Genomic DNA, 19,298 nt, shown 5'->3' on the forward strand with positions numbered 1-19,298 from the left:
AAAGGGCCCTATTTCAGTCTCTGGATAAGCAGACAAGTTCCCAAAGGATTCCTATGAGGTTTCCACCACGCACAGTACAAGAAGCAAAGATGAAAGAAAAGCACACACCTGCGAGCAGAGGAAAATGGGCACATGAGACACATACATAAGCACTAGTAACCACACTATTTGCAAAGTTACGAAAAGACCTTGGTCTCCGTCATCACTGGTAGCACACAAGTGTTCTGGACAGTTAACTGTATATTGAACCTAAGACAAGCACAAGCAGCATGTCTGGGGAATGAGACTCCCCAGATAGCTGTACAGCAGTGAGTTTAGCTTGAATTTCAGATTGTTTTGCAAGTTAGGTCACCTTCCCAAATCCAAATATCATCAAATAGCATCAGTGTTAGATACTGCACAAGAGCAACACATAAAGAGGTTGATACCTCAAAACAATTGAAGGTAAAAACTAAAGTAAAATATAGTAAGGGAAGAGTATGTGAATAAAAACTGTTAGTCAAAGAGATAAAAGGCATCCTGCAGTTGTAGTTAAAGGTATTCAATCACAGACATCTTCAAGAGTACTTTTAAAAGCTTAGGTCCATAGCCACTTCTAGATAGTCTAGATCAAGAAGTAAAACTAAGATACCTCCTTAGATACCTGTGTTGGAACAATTTCACAAGTCCAGGCAGTTATACTGCTAACATGTGGACAAAGACACCATAGCTTTGCCTGAGGCTAGCCCACTGATGTCCAGCCTTTTGGCTTGAGACGAGACAAACTGTCATTCATCACCAAAGCAAAACATTTGAAATTGGCAGCTTTACTCTTCATGTTTCTTTTGATAGATTTTTCTATTTCTCCAGTTCATCTGGTGACATTTTGATGAGACAAACTGGTTTCAGAAAGACCTGGTTTTGCCTTGTTTTTAATCAGGCCAAATTATATTTGCTACACTTTCCAAACACTGCTTAATAAACTCACCATAAGTAAAGAGTTTTGATTTTTTTTGCAATCAGATTTGCTATTACATAAATGGCTATTTTGAGCATGTTTAAGTTTTAACTTTTTTTTTCCCAGGACTTTGTTGAGATGGTAGACATGTTTCTCAGGTTCACAATTTTTTCTTTACAAAGTACGCCTCGATACACATCAAATTTAGCAGCATGTTTCTGTAGATAATGTCTTTTCAAAATGTTATCTTTAAAAACTGACCCAGTTTCCTTACAAATTAAGCATACCGCCATATTATTTGTCTTAGCAAAAAAGTACTCACCTGTCTATTTTTCCTTGAATTCTCTTCCTTAGTCCAAGGTTTTTCTTTTCCTGGATTTTGTTTTCTACTGAGATGCCATAAGGCAACTCCAAATACCAACATCAGCAATCACTGCTGTGTTTCTCAACAAGAACCTCAAGGGTGTGTCATGTAATACATGTGGGACATGATGCAACTGAGTGCATGCAACTGCCATAAGGGACATAGCGGTCAGCGATGAGTTGCATCCTTTTCATCCCCTTGTTCCAGCCCAGACAGCACGGATCACAAACTGATGGTTTGATGAGCAACAGGGACACACCCAGGGCAGAGCTGCCACTGTGGTGGCACAGGGCAGCAGATGGGCTGCATTGCATTGCAAGCAGAGCTGGGCCGCATGCAGCCTGAAGCCCATGGGTTGGACACCCTTGGGCTAACCCTGAAGTTGTTTTTTGTTTAGTCATCTGAGAACAGCTTTGGTCTCTCTCTCTCTTTTAAGATTACCTTGTATCTTTTGTGAGAATCTGTACCATTGCAAGCTTCCAATACATTGTTTAGCTTGAATTTCAGATTGTTTTGCAAGTTAGGTCATCTTCCCAAATCCAAATATCATCAAATAGCAAACCTTCATACAGAATCACAAAAGGGCCAAGTTCGGTGGTCCTCACTGCTCAAAAGAGGGGCAACCAAAGCAAGTTGCTTGCGATCTTGCCAGGTCAGCTTTTGAATATTTATACAACCAAATCACACCCCACTATGAATGACTGTAAACTATTAGCTCTGCATCAACTCATAATTATGTAAAATATTCAAGAGTCTCTAGCACTTCAAAAGCTCATTAAGGAAGATCCTCTGGCAGCAAAACTTAAGTAGTCATTCATAACTCACTTTCACCACTGTGTTACAGCATACAAGCTCTGTCACATCAGAGCATTTTCTCACTACCAAAAAAATAACTTTCCACAAGCCCTACACTCACCCAGCTTTGTTTCTCTTTCTACATAGCTCTGAAAAAAAGAAATAGAGATGGGCTTAACATGCCCCTAATGCTAGACTCATCTGGGTATTTGACAACAAGCAAGGAGAACAACATTTTGAAGAACAGGGCTTGAAAGCTGTGCTAACCAAGATTTAAAGTACACCTACTTCAGTTTGTTGAACACCATAACATTTGTTGTACGCTCTCAAAATATTAGCATGGGATGAAAAGACTCAAATGTCTTCAGTAGAGTAGGATGTATAGGAGGTTTAGCCTTTAATTAATCATACAGTGCCTACTCACAACAAATGTTTTTATTCTTAGTAAGACATAAGACAACACTGAAGACATGAAGACTAGACCACTCACTAAATACTTTTACATGCGTTTTAACCGACAGCTGGACAGATTTTTTTGTTGTTAAAATCACACTAGGTACAAATAGTGCCAAAAAAAGAAGAGCATACATACAGCATACCTCAGTAAGAACACAGACAGCTAATTCCTATTTATATTTTACTTAATATTTAAATCTTGCATAAGATAAACAAATAAATGGAGAAAAAAAAATAGAACAATTGCTTTTTTGCAACTCCTCCAAGCTGAAGGCTTTGAACTTCTGTGCTCTGTTTAAAGAGACACAAAAGACATGTTTCTACACAGCAAAAATTCCTTTCTTGCTGCAATAAATTAAAAAATAAAAGACAATTTGCCTTTCTACTTCCTAACCACCCTCACTTCATGCTGCTTAGTTTGGGAACTTGAGTTTGTAATGAGATGTCAATTAAACTGGCTAGTTTCACATACTAACACAATGCTGCATATTGCTACAGGGTGTAACTCCATTGAAACTTTTTTTTTTTTTTTTAAATGGGAATTTTTTTCTTCATCTCCACAGAGGTTTTACACATGCTCTTTTTAATGAGAGAATCACACGAAGATGGCCATTCCAGCCACCCTGGAATGAGCAGAACACAGCTGCAAAGTGTTTTGCTGTCATAGAATCACAAGGTTGGAAATGACCTACGAGATCATCTAGTCCAAACGTCTAGGTGACCAGGATTTTAACTGTACATAACCAGCCCAATCCATTGAGAGGACAATGCATACTTAACAGACGAAGGACCAGCACCAAAGCAATCATGAATTTGTAGCTGATGAGACATTTTGCTGTAGACTGAAAAAGCTCATCTGGGAACCCAATTAAAACATTTTCCACTACATTCCAGACTATAATCCTGTTCTAGGAAATAAGTGTTTATTTAAAGCTAGCCAACTCCAAATCATGTTCTCCCATAACTTCTTACACACTATATGGCTCTCATTTGACCTACTCCCTTTTCTTTCTGTCCCAACCAAAAGACACTATGCAATGGTAAGATGCTCATATTGAGTGTACTTCAACAGGCAGCATGTTTTACTCTATATACAGAAGGACTCAAGTACATTTGACTTCTTTCCTGCACAAGCACTTAAGCTTTCTTTGGGAGAGCAGGCTCAACAGAGCAGAGCTGTATGCTGTCCAGAACAAAAGGCATGAAGCCAAACAGTTCCCAAGCTGAAAATGTGGTGGAGGGTTGAGCCATTAATTCCAGAAAGAAGAACATGGAAACAGGAGTCACTACAGGAGAGAGAGAATGAAAAAGCTTATCTTTCGAGGAGGAGGGGGTTGGGAATTTCCTATACAATCCTGAAATTGAGATTCAACCTACATACTGTACAGGAGGCTCCCAGGACACCTAGAAAAATCACAGAACACAGAATGTCAGGGATTGGAAGGGATCTCAAAAGATCATCGAGTCCAATCTCCCTGCCAGAGCAGGAACACCTAGACCAGGTCACACAGGAGTGTGTCCAGGTGAGGTTTGAGTGACTCCAAAGAACAAGACCGCACAACCTCTCTGGGCAGCTTGCTTCAGTGTCCTGTTACCATTACTGTGAAGAAGTTTCTTCTCTTATTTACGTGGAACTTCCTGTGTTCCAGTTTGCACCCATTGCCCCTTGTCCTATCACTGGATGTCACTGCCTGGCTTCATATTCCTGACTCAATCTTTACATATGAATAAACATTAATGAGGTCACCTCTCCATGTCACCTTCTCTAAGCTAAAGAGACTCATTTCCCTCAGCCCTTTCTCATAAGAGAGATGCTCCACTCCCTTAATCATCTTTGTGGCTCTGCACTGGATTCTCTCAAACAATTCCTTGTCCTTCTTGAACTGAGAATCCCAGAACTCAACACAACACTCCAGATACAGTCTCATCATGGCAGAGTAGAGGGGGAGGAGAACCCCTCTTGACCTACTAGCCACACCCCTTATAATACACCCCAGGATCATACTGGCCTTCTTGGCAACAAGGGCACAGTGCTGGCTCACGGTCATCCTGCTGTGCACCAGGACCCCCAAGTCCCTTTCCTCTATGCTGCTCTCCAACAGTTCAGTCCCCAGGCTATACTGGTACTGGTATTGTTCTTGCCCAGATGCAAGATTCCACACTTGCAAAAGCAAGTTTCATAAGTTCATATTCTAAATAGCTGGGGAGAGCATTCAGAAAGCACTGCTATTCCACTTTCTAGTCAGAGTGAATTCTGTATGATTTTGTTTTTCAGTCACAATTACCTCAACTGGAGGTAACACATGTTCACAGGGTGGATACTACAGTTTTAAACAATGCCATCTTCCTTTTTAGGAAACTCGTAGTGTTCAGAGGATAGAAGAATGTAAGGACCGTTTAAAAATAATAGAGCAGAATCTCATTTAAAGTTCCCCCACCCAAATTTTGTTCTCCCACACACTCACTCCAGAGCACAGAGGAACACAGTGATTTCAGTGGAATGTATCACAGTAAACTTTCAGTTCCAGACCCCCAGAAAGCATTTTATACTACAAAAATTGTTGAATAGGAACCTATTAATTAAAACATTAGGCATTAAAAAAGTGCCAAGCCTTAATTAGCATAGCCTCTAGGTTAAGACTGACATATTTTACACAGCAATGTACCGTACCTAACTGCCTCATTATTTTGAGATTTATGGAACAATCACTACACTAGAGGCCAAAAAGAAGAAATTTCCATAAGAACAGAAAACTTTTCCTCCCACATTTGATAGCACAACAAATAGGAATTTCCAGAAATACCAGAAGTTTGAGCTGGCAACCAGCACCAGGAAACCCCAGCCTGTCTTGCCTCTGCTTCTGACAACAGCTAATTTTCCTGCTCAATCACACAGTCAACTTTTTAAATCAAGAAATCCTAATAATTTAATTCTTCACTATTAAAAGTATTCAGAAATACATCCCAATTCTAATTTCCCTCTTGCCCAGACAACAGCCTAGCAATAAGTAGAAAATCAATCTGTTGTCAAATTCCAGGAAAAGGTTTTCTGATATTCTTCATTATTCCCAGAATAATGAAGAAATGGTCCTAAAACTTTTCAGTTATTTTCCCACTGATAAAAGTCAAGAGTGAAAACAATTCAGCCCTTATCAAATTTCACACATTTTCTTCTTCTAGAGAAATTATGAATTACAAACACAGTTAAAAATAATCACTTAGGTTCCTACAATACCTTAATGTCAAGGAACTAGATACGTAAATGTATTTAGGTGCCTAGAAAGGTAAATGAGCATCTTGTCATATTTAAGAAACAGACAAAATATGTTTAGACAGGTTGGATATGTTTATGCATCTTAAAACATACTTGACCTTCATATCCCTGTTGCAGATTCTAGTTGTTTTTGAAGCCAGGCCACAAACTAATTATTACTGAAGGTGTTAAAATCACAAATGTTAGCTAAAATTACGAGGCCCAATCAGATGGGTAGCTAGCACTAGTTTAAATTGGATTATTTCACATTTTACTTCTCTGAGCAGAAATGCTGAAGAACTTCAGTCTTAATCCTTAGAGACAAGCATTCTCTACTGCGTAATATTCCTACAGACAGCCTACTCCTACAGATAAAATTCCTACTGACAGTCCGTAAATAAATGTAAGTTCTCAAGTGATAGCTCCTGCTCATATCACCACTTTTTCTAACTGTTACATGTAAGAGGTGTCTTGCAACAATTTAGTCTGCTTTTAGATGCTATCAGCGGTAGATTTTAGTTTGACAAACTAATCAAATAAGTGAAGAATGAGTGGAGAAAATATGGGTCCTTGGACAGAAAAATAGCCTAATTCTTCATCAAGATGAAAATGCAATTTCTATCATTTTGTCTACAGATATTTCAAGTATTCACAACTTACTTTCTAGTTTCAGTATTTGCTCCACTTAGGCATCCTGTTCAGATTTCTAGACTATGTACATTCTCCTGTAAACATACATCATACTTTGAAAAACTCATTTATGACAGAGCACTAAACCTCACGCCTCCACCTCAAATACACATGTTCACATGGCAACAGTCACTCCTAGGAAGGATTTCACTGCAGTTAAATGTGTCAAGGGAAAAAAAGACTCCTGGTTAACAGAGCTGCCTACACACACAGTGAATCAGGTAAGGTACAGGGAAGCTGAGTAGCAAAAACATGAATCTCAAAGTCAGAAGATAAGTCTCGTTCCCCTCTTTCAGGTGCAAACTACACCAATTTTTATTAAATTCAGAATTTGCAGCATTATAAATTTGTATGTTCCCGGAACTCCACTGCCAGCATGCCCAACCCAGAGCTTTTTATGCCAGAAATCTGAAGGTGTGATCTGACAACACAGCTAAGCCATGAAAACAGCTGCAGAAAGGGAAGTACTGCTGCACCTCCTCCCCAGTTTCACCATTTCTCTCAGAGCTGGCCTACAGTGAAACACAACAGGGAGTTAAACAGCTAGATCAGCTAAAACCAACCCCACAAAGTAATTTTCCATAACTTTATGATCCTGAGCTGACTTACTGAATCTCTCACTGAGAGTCAGGTATCCTTAAAGCCAAAAGGGCAGAGACAATAGGAAAGGGAGCAGGTCTGGCTCTCTCGAAGCTTCAAGAATGACATCGAAATAGCACCATAGCAAAGCTCTGCAGCGGGGAGACAGCTAGTACATGCATAAATACCAGCAGTAGTGCTCACTTTCAATTCACTCACTTCAAAACAGCCTAGAGAATTTTAATGCATCAGTGAAGTTGCCTACCCAATGTTCATTTTAGAATACAGTTTTATGTTATCACCTGGAGAATTGTTTGACTAACCCCTGTCTCCCACACATACCTTGAAGACTTACTTCTACTCCTCCCCTTCTTCCTATTTATTTAATGCAAACAAGTGAGACTAAAAGGAAAGGTACCATTTCCTCCACCAAGACATTTCCAGTTCTAGCTAATAAGACATTAAAGACTTCCTCCAGCATGAGAAAGAGCCCCTCCATCCCTGCCAGCTTTCCTCTTATCCTTATCCTGAAAGTTACCACACTTTATAAATTGAGATACAAATAATTTCCACTAGAACTACCTCCTCTTTCTCCTGAATTATAACTATGAGAAGCATATGGAAACTAAAAAGGAGGATAATTTTCCTTGGTTATCACGCACAAAACACACAACAGCTCTAGTTGGCTGTTTTGAATTATGCCCTTGAGGTTTGGCTTCAACACAGAGAAAATCAGACCCCCTCAAGTTTTTGCTGCTGTGCTCTTAGAGCCACGTATCTAACCATTAGTTATCTGAAAAATCCTTTGTGGTCAGCTTTGCAACTTTGTCTCAAGACAGTAGACAGCCCTAGTACCTAAACAACAATTACTTTCAGACTTCCTTGGTTTTGGGGGAAAGGTGGGGATTAAGCAGGCAGGGCCAGGTAAGTAGGGAACAAGAGAAACATTTGAATAGCAGTGGGTGGACCAGCTTCAGAAAGATCTAGTTGCATCATAAGCATGTCACTTAGACTTTGCTCTAGAGCAGCATTGCAGCCAACTAGCATAAAAGTGTGAATGAAGTCATCCAAACACACAGGCACACCTAACTTCCATAATACCAAGTATGTCCATACATTAGCAAAGGGACTGCTCTCATTACTTAAACAGACGCTTAAAGGAAGTTTTAACTGCTGTTAGGTGAACTGAAACAGTGACTGCTGCTACTCATCACAATAGCAACAACTTCTGACCGCCAAATAAGCAACTGTAGACTGAGGCATACTCAGCTAGACAAGACACCAAAGACTCATGACTTGTTCATTTGCTGCAGAGCAGCACGAGATGCTGAACCAAGTTGGCTTGATCACTAGCAGAAGTAAAACATGTCTGAAAGTTAAATGTTTAGCTCTGCTCCCAAAGGTTGGTTGACATATTGAGCTTGGCTACAAAGTTGGTCCCCTTAGGAAGAGCTCTTCCTTATCTGAATAAGTAGATCGACCAACAGGGCTACTATTAGGATTCCAGTACAACAGCTGCCAGCAACAAATACTAACTTGCAGCTCAATTACTTTGTAAGCAGTAATCCTCATATCTACGTATCACACTGTAACAGCAGCTGCTTCTTTTTCGTAGCTACTAAAGCGTGCTACAAACTGAGATGACTAGAATAGAGAGACCACTTTAACAGTGCACTACAAGATCATCTTCACACCAAAGAGCAGCACGGACTGCTCCTGCCTGCAGTGTGTGGCAATTTTCCTAAATACCAATCTCACTAAAGAAGCTCCACTTTTAAAACTAACGAATCTCCACCAAACACAACCACCCTAGAATTCTGTGAGAATCTGCCCAAAAAAAAAAAAAACAAAAAACATCCTTTCCTTCTCCAACTTATCTGCTGCTCTGAAAGATGAAACATCACATTTTTCATGAATATTTGTTACAAATTCTATGTAAGATCTTGAAATTCATTTATTTCATTGACTATACACTGCCCTATCACATGAGCATCAACATGAGTAAAAAGCAAGAAGCTGGAATGAGTAGTAGAAGGAAGAAAAGGACAGAACCAGATCTGGAGGGTCACTGTTCAACTTCAAGCTTCGGTCACTATTGATACTGTCATTAGCAATACACAATATGTGAAGTGCCTGCTACTTTATAAACAGTTTTGAGGAGTCCACTTTAAGACAGACTGCCACATTTATGCCTGCTGTCTTCACTGATCGAGCTTTCCATCCACACCTCCTGTCACTCTGGAATTGATAAACTGCATCTTAATTGCACAGCTGGTTCTTGTATTCTTTGCTGACCAAAAAAAAAAAAAAAAAAAAAAAAAAAAAGCCTGCCACAGGATAAGGAGACCTTTTGTTACGTGCACAAACATCACACTGATAAAAATGGTTTTATACTTAGACTGAAATACAATTGGGCAGTAAAGTCCTTACCAGGCCTAATCCTGTACCTGGGATGAAGTTTCAATCCATGCATGAGCACAATTGAACAGAAATTCTGCAGGCCCCAAGTAAATGCTTGATTTGGTTATTCTAAGAAGGAAGTGAGGTAGTGAAACACTTTACTTAACATAGAACTACATTTCAAAAAGCCTACTAGTACTACACTCAGTTAATGCCTTTGTGCTTTGGAAAAAGTTGCTCCTCTCTGTAATTCATTAACCTGCCACCTTATCAAGGTGGGAGTGAAGAACTTGTTTCCAGCATGGAAACCAGCAATCAGACTCAGTAGAAATACTTACGTCACTCTTCCTGAACTTTGCTTTTAAGCTCTTCATCCTGGTTACATTCAATCTTCGAAACCTTTGAGAAGTTTTTTTTTTTTTTTAATCCTTCTTCAATATCTAAGAGAAATAAAAAAAGAAGATTTCAACTTGATATATTTCAGCTCACAGGCAGACAAATATGAATTGAATTTACACACATATATTACCATTCAAGGGTTTAGCCCTCAAGCTCTAACAAAGATTAACAACAAGCTAAGAGATATGTTCTGTATTTCCAAACTTAAAAGCAAGCCTAAATCTGACCACAGAAAAACAGGAGGAGCCATTAGCAAAATCTCAAATGTGCATTACCTTATACTAGCTACCTCTTGCTATAAACAGATTACTGACATGTTCATACATGTTGCATCTCTCCGCACACAGTCTATTTAATATTAACATCAAGGCAGCCATTTATAAAATGGTAGAAGCAGAAAGATGGATGTTGAGTCATTCAACTAAAGTTTCACTACCCTACAATGACAGTTCTATAAGAACTAGCACTACACGTACACGTTTAACCACTAATTCAAAACTAACATGTAAACCATATATGGCACATACTAGTACAGCTCAACACAATATAACAGATGGAACCATCTAAGCAAGAAGAGGGTTAATGACTGGAAGAATACTTTTATGCTCCTCCCTGTAAAGAACCCTATGTGTATGCAAGAAAAACTTCTTCACACGGCACAGCGCTGGCTGATATTCAGCTGAACATCAACCAACACTCCCAGGTCCACTTCCTCTACACAGTTTTCCAGCCTCTCTGCCCCAAGCACTGCATGGGGTTGTTGTGGCCAAAGTGTAGAACCCAGCACTTGGTCTCATTGAACTTTATCCCACTGGTCTCAGCCTAGTGACCCAGCTTGTCCTGATCACTTTGTAGGGCCTTCCTACCCTCAGACAGATCAACATGTCCTCCCAGTTTGGTGTCATCTGCAAACTTACTGAGGATCCAACTCAATAGCCTCATCCAGGTCATCAATAAAGATACCAAACAGGACAGGCCCCAGTTCCAACTCCTGGAAAATTCTAGCATGTAACAATGGAAGATAAATGCAAATAGTGAAGACACAACAAAGTAGCAGGGCAATGTATTTATTCCTAGACCACAGTAGAAAAACTTAATGGAAGAGAAATATACTTAAGGACAGGAAAAAGGCATCTATACATCTATATACATCTATACATCTATAATAGGACAAGCCTAGCTGATAAATCACTAAAGAAGAGGACTAAAAATTCTAATAGGTCACGGTGGGTCACTGATGTGCTGCATCCTTCTTCAGAAACCTTTAATTATGGTTTGATATGAAATAACCAAAGCTCACCTTCCTTAAGAGAAAGTCCCTTACTGTTATGAAAACATGCTGCTACATTCTACATGCTCCCTTGAGTATGAAAGAGGTTTTAAAAGGAAACCTCATTGTTCACTCTTGGTATAGTGTATGAAAACACTTCACAAAGCACAGCACTGAGCACCATTCAGGAAGAAGAATTAAAACTAAGTAAACATGTAATTTAGCTCAACCTCATACTTAATTGACAGCCATTTAAGACATGCACAAGTACATTTCTTTAAAAAAAATACAACAACAAAAAACAACCAAACAAAAAACACCATGCACTATATATACACAAATAGGTTTCCCACAGAATACAGACCTCAATAGGTAATTTTGATGGGATAATTCTGTAGGCTGTTAAAACATTATTAACTCTAATTATATGACTCTAAGTCTAATTAAATAATCTTTCTAAAGTAGCATCAGATTCCTAACTGCTTCCATGTATATGAAAGGGTTTTACTGTAAGCTCTTGCTTTTCATCTCAAGATATGAGAATAAGGAAAACTAGATTGCAGCATTTTGTCTAATTCTTTATGATGCAAAAAGGGAGGAAAACAATTGTCAGAGCTTTTCATACCCTGGACTGACTGTCCCTTAGTATTTTCCTGGGCTGAACTTATCTGCTACACCTACAGAAATTTTGAAGAAAGCATGAAACTATACAACAGCTGTCATGACTTGCATTAGAAATGAGCCTGAACCCCAGGAAGAGCCCAATAATCTCCTAACTCATTCTCTAGTATCACCAAGGATTATGGGCATCACAAAGACTAGAAACGGCACAGTACAGACAAGAAAAATGCCTTTAGAGTTAGCAGGTCTTCTTTATATATATAGCCCACCAGATAAACTTCTAGGAGAAAAAAAAAAAAAAAAATCAAGAGAGATTTCAAAGGCTGAGAAACATCAGGCAATATCCAACAAAACACAAACTTAACAGGTCTTTTAAAAATTAAAAGTTAAGCTTATCTGAATAAAATAAAAAAAAATAAAAAAAAATTTAAAAAAAAGTTTAATTACACCAACTAATAAAAAAAAAGTAGAACCAAACACTTTGCACTGGAAATCAATAACAGATCTCTTACCGTATACAAACTGTCAGATGACAGTCTGCTATAAGCTGTCTTTCCCCTTCCCATGCCCTCACCTCTTCTTTCTCCCATGAACAAAATATTTGTTACAGCTTCCATGGAAATGAAGTAGTCATCTTTGGGGTGATAAGAGAAATGGTAGCTCCTTATAGATGCATGCTCAGAAGAGATGCAAAGCTGAATTCTTTTGGGGAGGAACCTATTGCAGTCTAATCAACAAGCTTTGTTAGCACTCCCAGTATGCTGTTTTTCCCCATCTTGAGGTAGGAAGAAGGGAAGTGAGTTGTGATGCCATCAGAAGCCAACTTATTTTTTTCCACAAGTTACTTCACTTCTTGTGTAAGTGCACTCTATACAGAGGATTTGAAAATGAAATCCACAGAATAATAATAGAAGCATGGAAAAACACACAAAAAACTATTTCTGAGTTCAGAGCATGTTATATCTATATTTATTTTCTTTAAAAGATAGTTAAACGCAAACACTTCAGCTGTAGAGATAAAAACCCATGAAGCAGTGAGGGCTGTCTTCTCTTGGCTCTGCTTTATGGAGGAAGTCACCTCTCAAAGGGTGTAATTATTGGAATTGATGCAAAAAGAGGTCAGCATCCTGATTCAGCAGAGCTTTATGACAACCGCTCATTTGCCAGAGGGGGAAATAAAGGAAGCACCGTTAATAAACTCCTTTTTTTTACAAGACAGGAAATGACAACTAGAAATTCACTAGGGAGAATCAAGACACTTCAAAACTATTTCTGCAATGAATCACAGCTATTAACAAGAAGCAAGTTCTACCTATTGTGGCATTTCCCCCTTTATCAAAATAACTGTGTAATAAATGCTGAGTGCTGTCATTCTGTAGCTGCAAGTTACCAGTACGGAACTGCTTAACTCCAGAGATTCCCTACAGCTAATGCTGATCACGTGCTGTCAACCACTATATCTAAAATTAAATATCTTCCATCTCATCTTCCCTCAGCATAATAACAAGAAAGAGTTTTCAGGAGCACAAGTCACAGAAAACATCCCTAGGTTGATGGCAAACCTATCTAGTGAAAAAGCAAGATATATTGATGCATTAGTAATATTCAGCCTCAATAATTTCACTGAAATTCTGTTTTTATATAGACTAGCATCTTTAAGTTTAAATGTAGAAAGCAGATTAAGATAATCTTCCCCACTGATTTACAGTAAGATTTTGGCAAACCACAATAAACAACTGTACTGATCTTTTATTTTTATTTTTTCCTTTCAACACTTTGCTGCAAAACCTAAGCAAGGTCCTCCACCCAGTATGGATGCTACAATTAATACATTGAATGACCAAAGATTCAGTGATGTAATAGTAAAACAGCCTCAGGATACACAGTGCATACTGTTCATGGTAATGACTGCTACCCTTTAACAATTAGTGCATGCTGAATTTAATTAATTTTAAGTGTTAAAGGGCCTGCATATCTTTCAGAACACGCTGAAGAGTTTCCATCTCAAAATGCTCTTCTGCAGCAAAGCATCATTTATAACATCAGCTGATTACCCGATTCACTCCCAAAAATTCCAGATTTTTTTTTCCAGCTTATGTGGCTACAGACTAGAGAGACTCAATGCAAGATCTGTCAACATAAAGGGAAAATGATGCATATGAAAACAAAAAAAAGTCTAGAGAAGTACCATTGCTGCTATATAATTCTTTGTGTGAATGTAACTACTCTCAAAGGAGAAAATAAGAAGTCCCAGAAGTCACTTCAACTACAACAAAACAGCATCGTTCATTCCCTGAATAATCATCATCTTTCTGCACGAGCCCTGATGTGACCCAGGAGAACAAGCCTTTGAAGCAGTCAGCTCTGCAGAGCTGCCAGAGGCATTCTCAGCTCCAGCATTTCTGCCGCTGCCCATCTTCTGTACCCAGCTTGTCAAACACTTCACATGCCTGAGCTCCCCTGACCTACAAACCTATACCAAGAACATGCCAAAACACAAGCCTCTCCAAAGCCACTGGACAACCTGAAGGCATTAGCAGCTACCCAGACTCTCCAGTTGTTTGCATGTGAACACAAGTAAATCCACAGTGTCCTCAAAGTAAATAAACTTTAGAAATCCACTAAGCACTCCATCTATGATTACCATCTAATTACCACCCAGCTGAGCATATTTCTCTACTTCTCAGTCCAAAGCAGAGAAACAGACAATCAGATCAAGAGTTACAGGAACATTTCCACAGCCTTTGTCAACACACCTCAGTTCTTCCATTTTGAATAATCTATATTCCTATTCCTATCATAGGAAAAAAAGCAAATGGAACTTAGTGTCACCTATAAAGACAAATAATTCTTGGCTTGGTTAATCTGCTATTACTTACCAATGAAAACATACTGAAAAAATGCACCAAGAAGCCCAAATACTATACAAAAATGGGAGTGATTTATAGACCGTTAATCCCATGCAGAACAGAATCAGACATAAGAGATAGCAGGGGCCTTGGGTAACTTAGTACAATCCCTCAATCTGCTCACAAATCACTGACAAGGATGTGCTGAACTGTACAAATTTAAGCATTTGAGCTCAGAAGTTAAGAACTCCACAGATATTGCATCACTAACAAATGTAGTTATCTCTCCTTCCTCCAGAATGCTTTTCCTCAGCTTTCTACTCTCATACATCCTCTACATTCAAAAACTGCAAATATTTTACTTCATTCTAATGGACACAGCTATAGCCAGTTTCCGTGGATGTTATACAACTAATACAAACCAATACTCAACTATCAATCTAGGATATGTGCAATCTGTTAAACTGTTTTCTCCTATGGGAAAGTCTGTACGAGCAAGGCTTTGTACGTAGTTAATTACAGAGAAGATTAGAGAAATAATTAAAATGTGACACAGCTCTGACTTGTTTACTTGACATACTGGACAGAACTCCAGGCAAAACTGCATCTCAAGTGAAGCCCAAGCACTTTTGTCATTTAAATCATTATGCTACAACTTCACTGTTCTTACTGTAGTTCCTTTGTCTCAAACTATCTGTCAAAGGTGAGCTCAAAGCAAGACAAGACTTACTGCATAAACTAGGACATACCGTTATCTTTCTCTGCTTTGAATTTCCACATCTCCAAACTAAAAGGTTCCCCCACACTATGTGTCACTCCATTTTGAGACCATATTCCTGCAGTTCATCATAGATAAGACACACTGCAAATCTGAAGACTTTTTCCGTGTTCAATATTTAGTCCAAGAGGACTAGACAGGAACTTAAGCATACAAATCCAAACTGAAATAGAGAAAAAGGCTGCAGAGTTCCACTTTGCAAACGCCAGTTATTTAAATGAGAAATCCAAGAAGATAACAACGAGAGCTTGTTTATACTAACTTCCTAATTTCTGTATTATTCAATAAATTGCACTTCAAAAATCAGTAAACATGAGAGTCTATATAGACGAAACTTTCAGTCTGAAAAGAGACAACTGCATCAATTTATAGACAAATACTCTGAAATAGCCAAACACAGAACAGCATCATACTAGAGCATGAGCTAAGAAGAACACTGATTTAGGTTACCAAAAACACCTGCCAACCCCACTTCCATTAACTAAGGCCTTACACTGCTGAAAGGCCTTGGAAGAATATCCCACTGAAAACCTCTCTAGACTACAAATACTTTCAGAGATGGTGCTAATAACACAGCTACTCTATTCAGCTTCCAAGTTTTTGGGTGGGAAAACATTTTAGCTGATCAAAGCGCACTACATTTTTAAACACTGTCTGAAAATGAAAGGGAACTGGATGTGTTTAGAATCCAAAAATTTAGTACATCCACATTTCATAAAAGTGATTAGGAATTCAGATTTTTTTTCTGCCCTGAAAGACTGTCAGTGATATAAATGAGTAGAACATCAGCAAGATCAGTATCCACATCTTAGTGATAATCGAATCAATTTTATCTGATTTCATTTATGCTGTTGGAACTCATGTTCAGTAGCAGCAGTACTAGGCACTAGACAGGTACTGGAGAAGGTGCAGCACATAGGATACTTCTCTGCTTCAGACACCTACGAACATCTAGAAGGCCCTAACAGATATCCTGGTGGGAATTCAGACAGACCTCACATACCAGGTTCTAAGAAAGCATCTGAGTGCCAAATTTCCCACAGACATCTCAAGGCATTCCAGTGCCTCTGGTAATTCAGATGTGAGGCACTCTTTCTGCATGCCTACCAGCAATAGCTCCCAGTAGCTTCCTGAGCCTCAGCATCTATGAGGAAAGAAACTGGAACATCATCTACCTACGGTCATAGAAAGACTTGCATACAAGTTTTTTCTTCCTAATAACTGGACAAACTCTGGACAAGCTCTGACACTCCTCTGCAGTGTGTCTTACAATCTTAAGTGCAAGTGGAGATGTTCCATTACTTCCACAGTTTACCAACAGACTTCCATCTGTTTCTGGCAGTCTGACAGTAATAAACTTCAATATAAAATATTACCTGAATCACAGCTACTTGCCCTATCTCCTCTACAGGTTAAAATTGCACTATTAGGTGACTCTCAGCAAGGACTGACAACTCCAAAACAATCTCCAAGTTACCGAACATGCAGAGTTACCACCAGTATTTATGCATTCACAGGCACCTAGACAGCAACCCCAAGGAACATGTAACAGGGACTAGGATTCTCAGACAAGCAGGAAGTATACAGACAGCAGGAGAGCCAGTTATTCAAATCTATAAGCACAGAAGATGTTATGGATTGCTATGTTCCTGCTCAACACCCCGTTAATAAAAGCTGCCTAGGATTTTCAGTAGTCCACTATCTCCACCACTAAGTGAAGCACAGAGCCTACAACTGATTTGTTCTAGTTTTGCTTGGCTTTCCTCTACAGCTGTTTCAAGTATTAGCCCTATGCAAAAATAACCAGCCCACAACCAGCTCACAAAAGGAATGTGATCAGAGTATTGTTGCAGTGGGATTTAGAAACTGCTAACATCTCACATAAGAAGTTCATTTTTGTGGCCTCCTGCCACTACTTCTCACTTAAAAGAGGCATGAAGTAATTACCCATGAGAGAGAAAAGCAACATAGCAGGGAGCATACAAAAGAAAAAGTAAAAGATGGGGCAAATGAGTAAACTCTTCTGTGAAACGCCTGCATCACCTGTGAGATCAGCAGACTCCTTCCACGTCCCTTCTACCATCAGTGTGCACTGTTTCTTGGTTTGGGGAAGGAGAGGGGAGGAGGTTTTATTGCCTTGCTAGCAGATGCAGTCTTGGAAGAGGGAAGAGCACAGGGCTGATATTTTTAGAGGTTGGACAGACAGATGCCTGCTACTGCACAGTGACTTACTGGCACTGAGCTCGGCCTGAACTCAAGAGAACCATGAGCTAATATCCAGCTCTTCCACTCTGGTTCATACAGCTCTTATGCAATTCTTCTATTAGTAAATAAAATCCCATTGACAGCTGAGTCAATGAGTGTCCGGAGACAAGAGCCAAGCAGGTCAGTGACAGATATTTATCAAATTCATTTACTCCCAGTTAACCCAGAAGGCCTTTCTAAGATGACATGCACACAAACAACATAAAATTGAAACACTGGTCTGAAACCTGCTGGGATACAAAAAGCAAAAAGAAGAAAGAAAAGGCCTCCCTCCAGCTTGTACAGCAGCAGCTCTAAGCAAGAGCTCGGCGTTAGTTCTGCGGCAAGCAAGCTCACTGTAGAAACACTGACAAGAATTCGCTCCAACGCCACAGTGCCAGCAGAGCAGAAATCGTAGCAAACTTCTGGCAGTCGTAAGGAAAGTTCAGATTGAGACAAGTGGACGGCTCCAGGCTTCTCGCTGCCGAACGCCGTGCAAGAGAAAGCCAGCCCTCCCGCGAACTCTGTGAGAAGTTGGGAGCGAAGGATTCCGGCTGGACTTGATGCGATTAGGGATTTTCTCAATTGTATTTCGAAGCAGACACACACACACAAAAAAAACCCTGAGGTTCCCTTTCAAGCTTCGCTGCGGCCGCAGGGCTGGAGGGCGGCGCGGTCTTTATGGGCAATGGGACCCCGGCTCGGGAGCCGCCGTTCAGAGCTCCACCAAAGCACCGCCCGACACCGCCGGTCCGGTCCAGGGTCCGCCGGAACCGCTCCCTTCAAAGGATCGGGGAAAGAGGACCCGCGCCGCCCACCCCCGCCTGTCAGCCCTGCCGAGCCCCCACGGAAATAATAAAACACATAAAATAAACACAAGGAGAACAACCAAACGGCGGAGACTCACGGGCTGCTCCACGCTCCCCCCTCCGTGCTCTCCGGCCGCGGCGAGAAGGAAGAACTTTCCTCCTGTTGCTCCACGCGGAGGAGCCGCTCCCCGCGTACACCCACCGCCAGCAGCACCAGCACTACCGGGGGCGGGGGCAGGTGGTCGCCGCGCACAAAGCCCCTATTCACAGCACACCGCCTCCCCCTCGCATCGCATCGCGCTCACCGCAGGCTGCAGCCTTGTCCCCCTCCGCTCGCCGCTGTGTAGGGCGGAGCAGCGCCGCCGCGCGCCCCGGGACACTCAGCGGCTCCACGCGGATAGGGCGGGGGGCGTGACATCATTCCGCGGTCACGTATAGGGGGGTGGGGGCTTCTACAAGCGCTTCTCCGCTGCTCGGATTCCCCTTTCTCAGAGCCCTGGGCTGCACCAAAAGGGAAACACAAAAGTGGGTTTCTCTTAATGTCTGGATTCTGAACCACGGTGGAGTTTGGTGACACAGGAGCCCAGCAGTTCTACGGTCCCAAGTGGGCTTTATGGCTGTGCCGACGTACCGCTTCGCTGGGTGCCCTCCACAAGTCGTCTTCTTCCTCCAAGTTGAACCGCCATCAGCAGCCAACCGCTGCCCCACCTCTGCGTCTCACCTCTAACACCACCGTCCCGTTCCCTGTACAATAAACCAGGATGCTTCACCTACCAGTTGTCCCAGCCAGTTGGTGAACCTCCTCCACCACCAGAGGTGCCAGCCCGCTCCCCACCTCCCCATCACCAAAACCC

General features: G+C 40.6%; 1 protein-coding gene across 10 annotated transcripts in view; it reads right to left on the minus strand.

Moving 5' to 3' along the window:
• The window catches only part of RAI14 (retinoic acid induced 14), an 85,431-nt gene extending 66,637 nt beyond the window's left edge, over positions 1 to 18,794 (minus strand). For 4 of the 10 annotated variants that reach the window (XM_015848307.3, XM_015848306.3, XM_015848305.3 and 1 more), the window contains exons 1-2: positions 18,750 to 18,794; positions 9,813 to 9,914 (exon numbers count right to left, since the gene is read on the minus strand). In XM_015848307.3, the coding sequence (XP_015703793.2) occupies positions 9,813 to 9,848 (36 nt within the window). In that variant the 5' untranslated portion in view covers positions 9,849 to 9,914; positions 18,750 to 18,794. Of the gene's footprint in view, positions 1 to 9,812; positions 9,915 to 12,276; positions 12,299 to 17,434; positions 17,536 to 18,542 lie in introns of those variants that run through there. The other 6 variants (XM_085529898.1, XM_085529897.1, XM_085529896.1 and 3 more) reach the window with 3 other exon arrangements.
• Positions 18,795 to 19,298: the final 504 nt, after the last annotated feature.

This window comes from Coturnix japonica, chromosome Z (assembly GCF_054131305.1).
Source record: "Coturnix japonica strain WE chromosome Z, WE-NBRP24, whole genome shotgun sequence".
Lineage (NCBI taxonomy): Eukaryota > Metazoa > Chordata > Aves > Galliformes > Phasianidae > Coturnix > Coturnix japonica.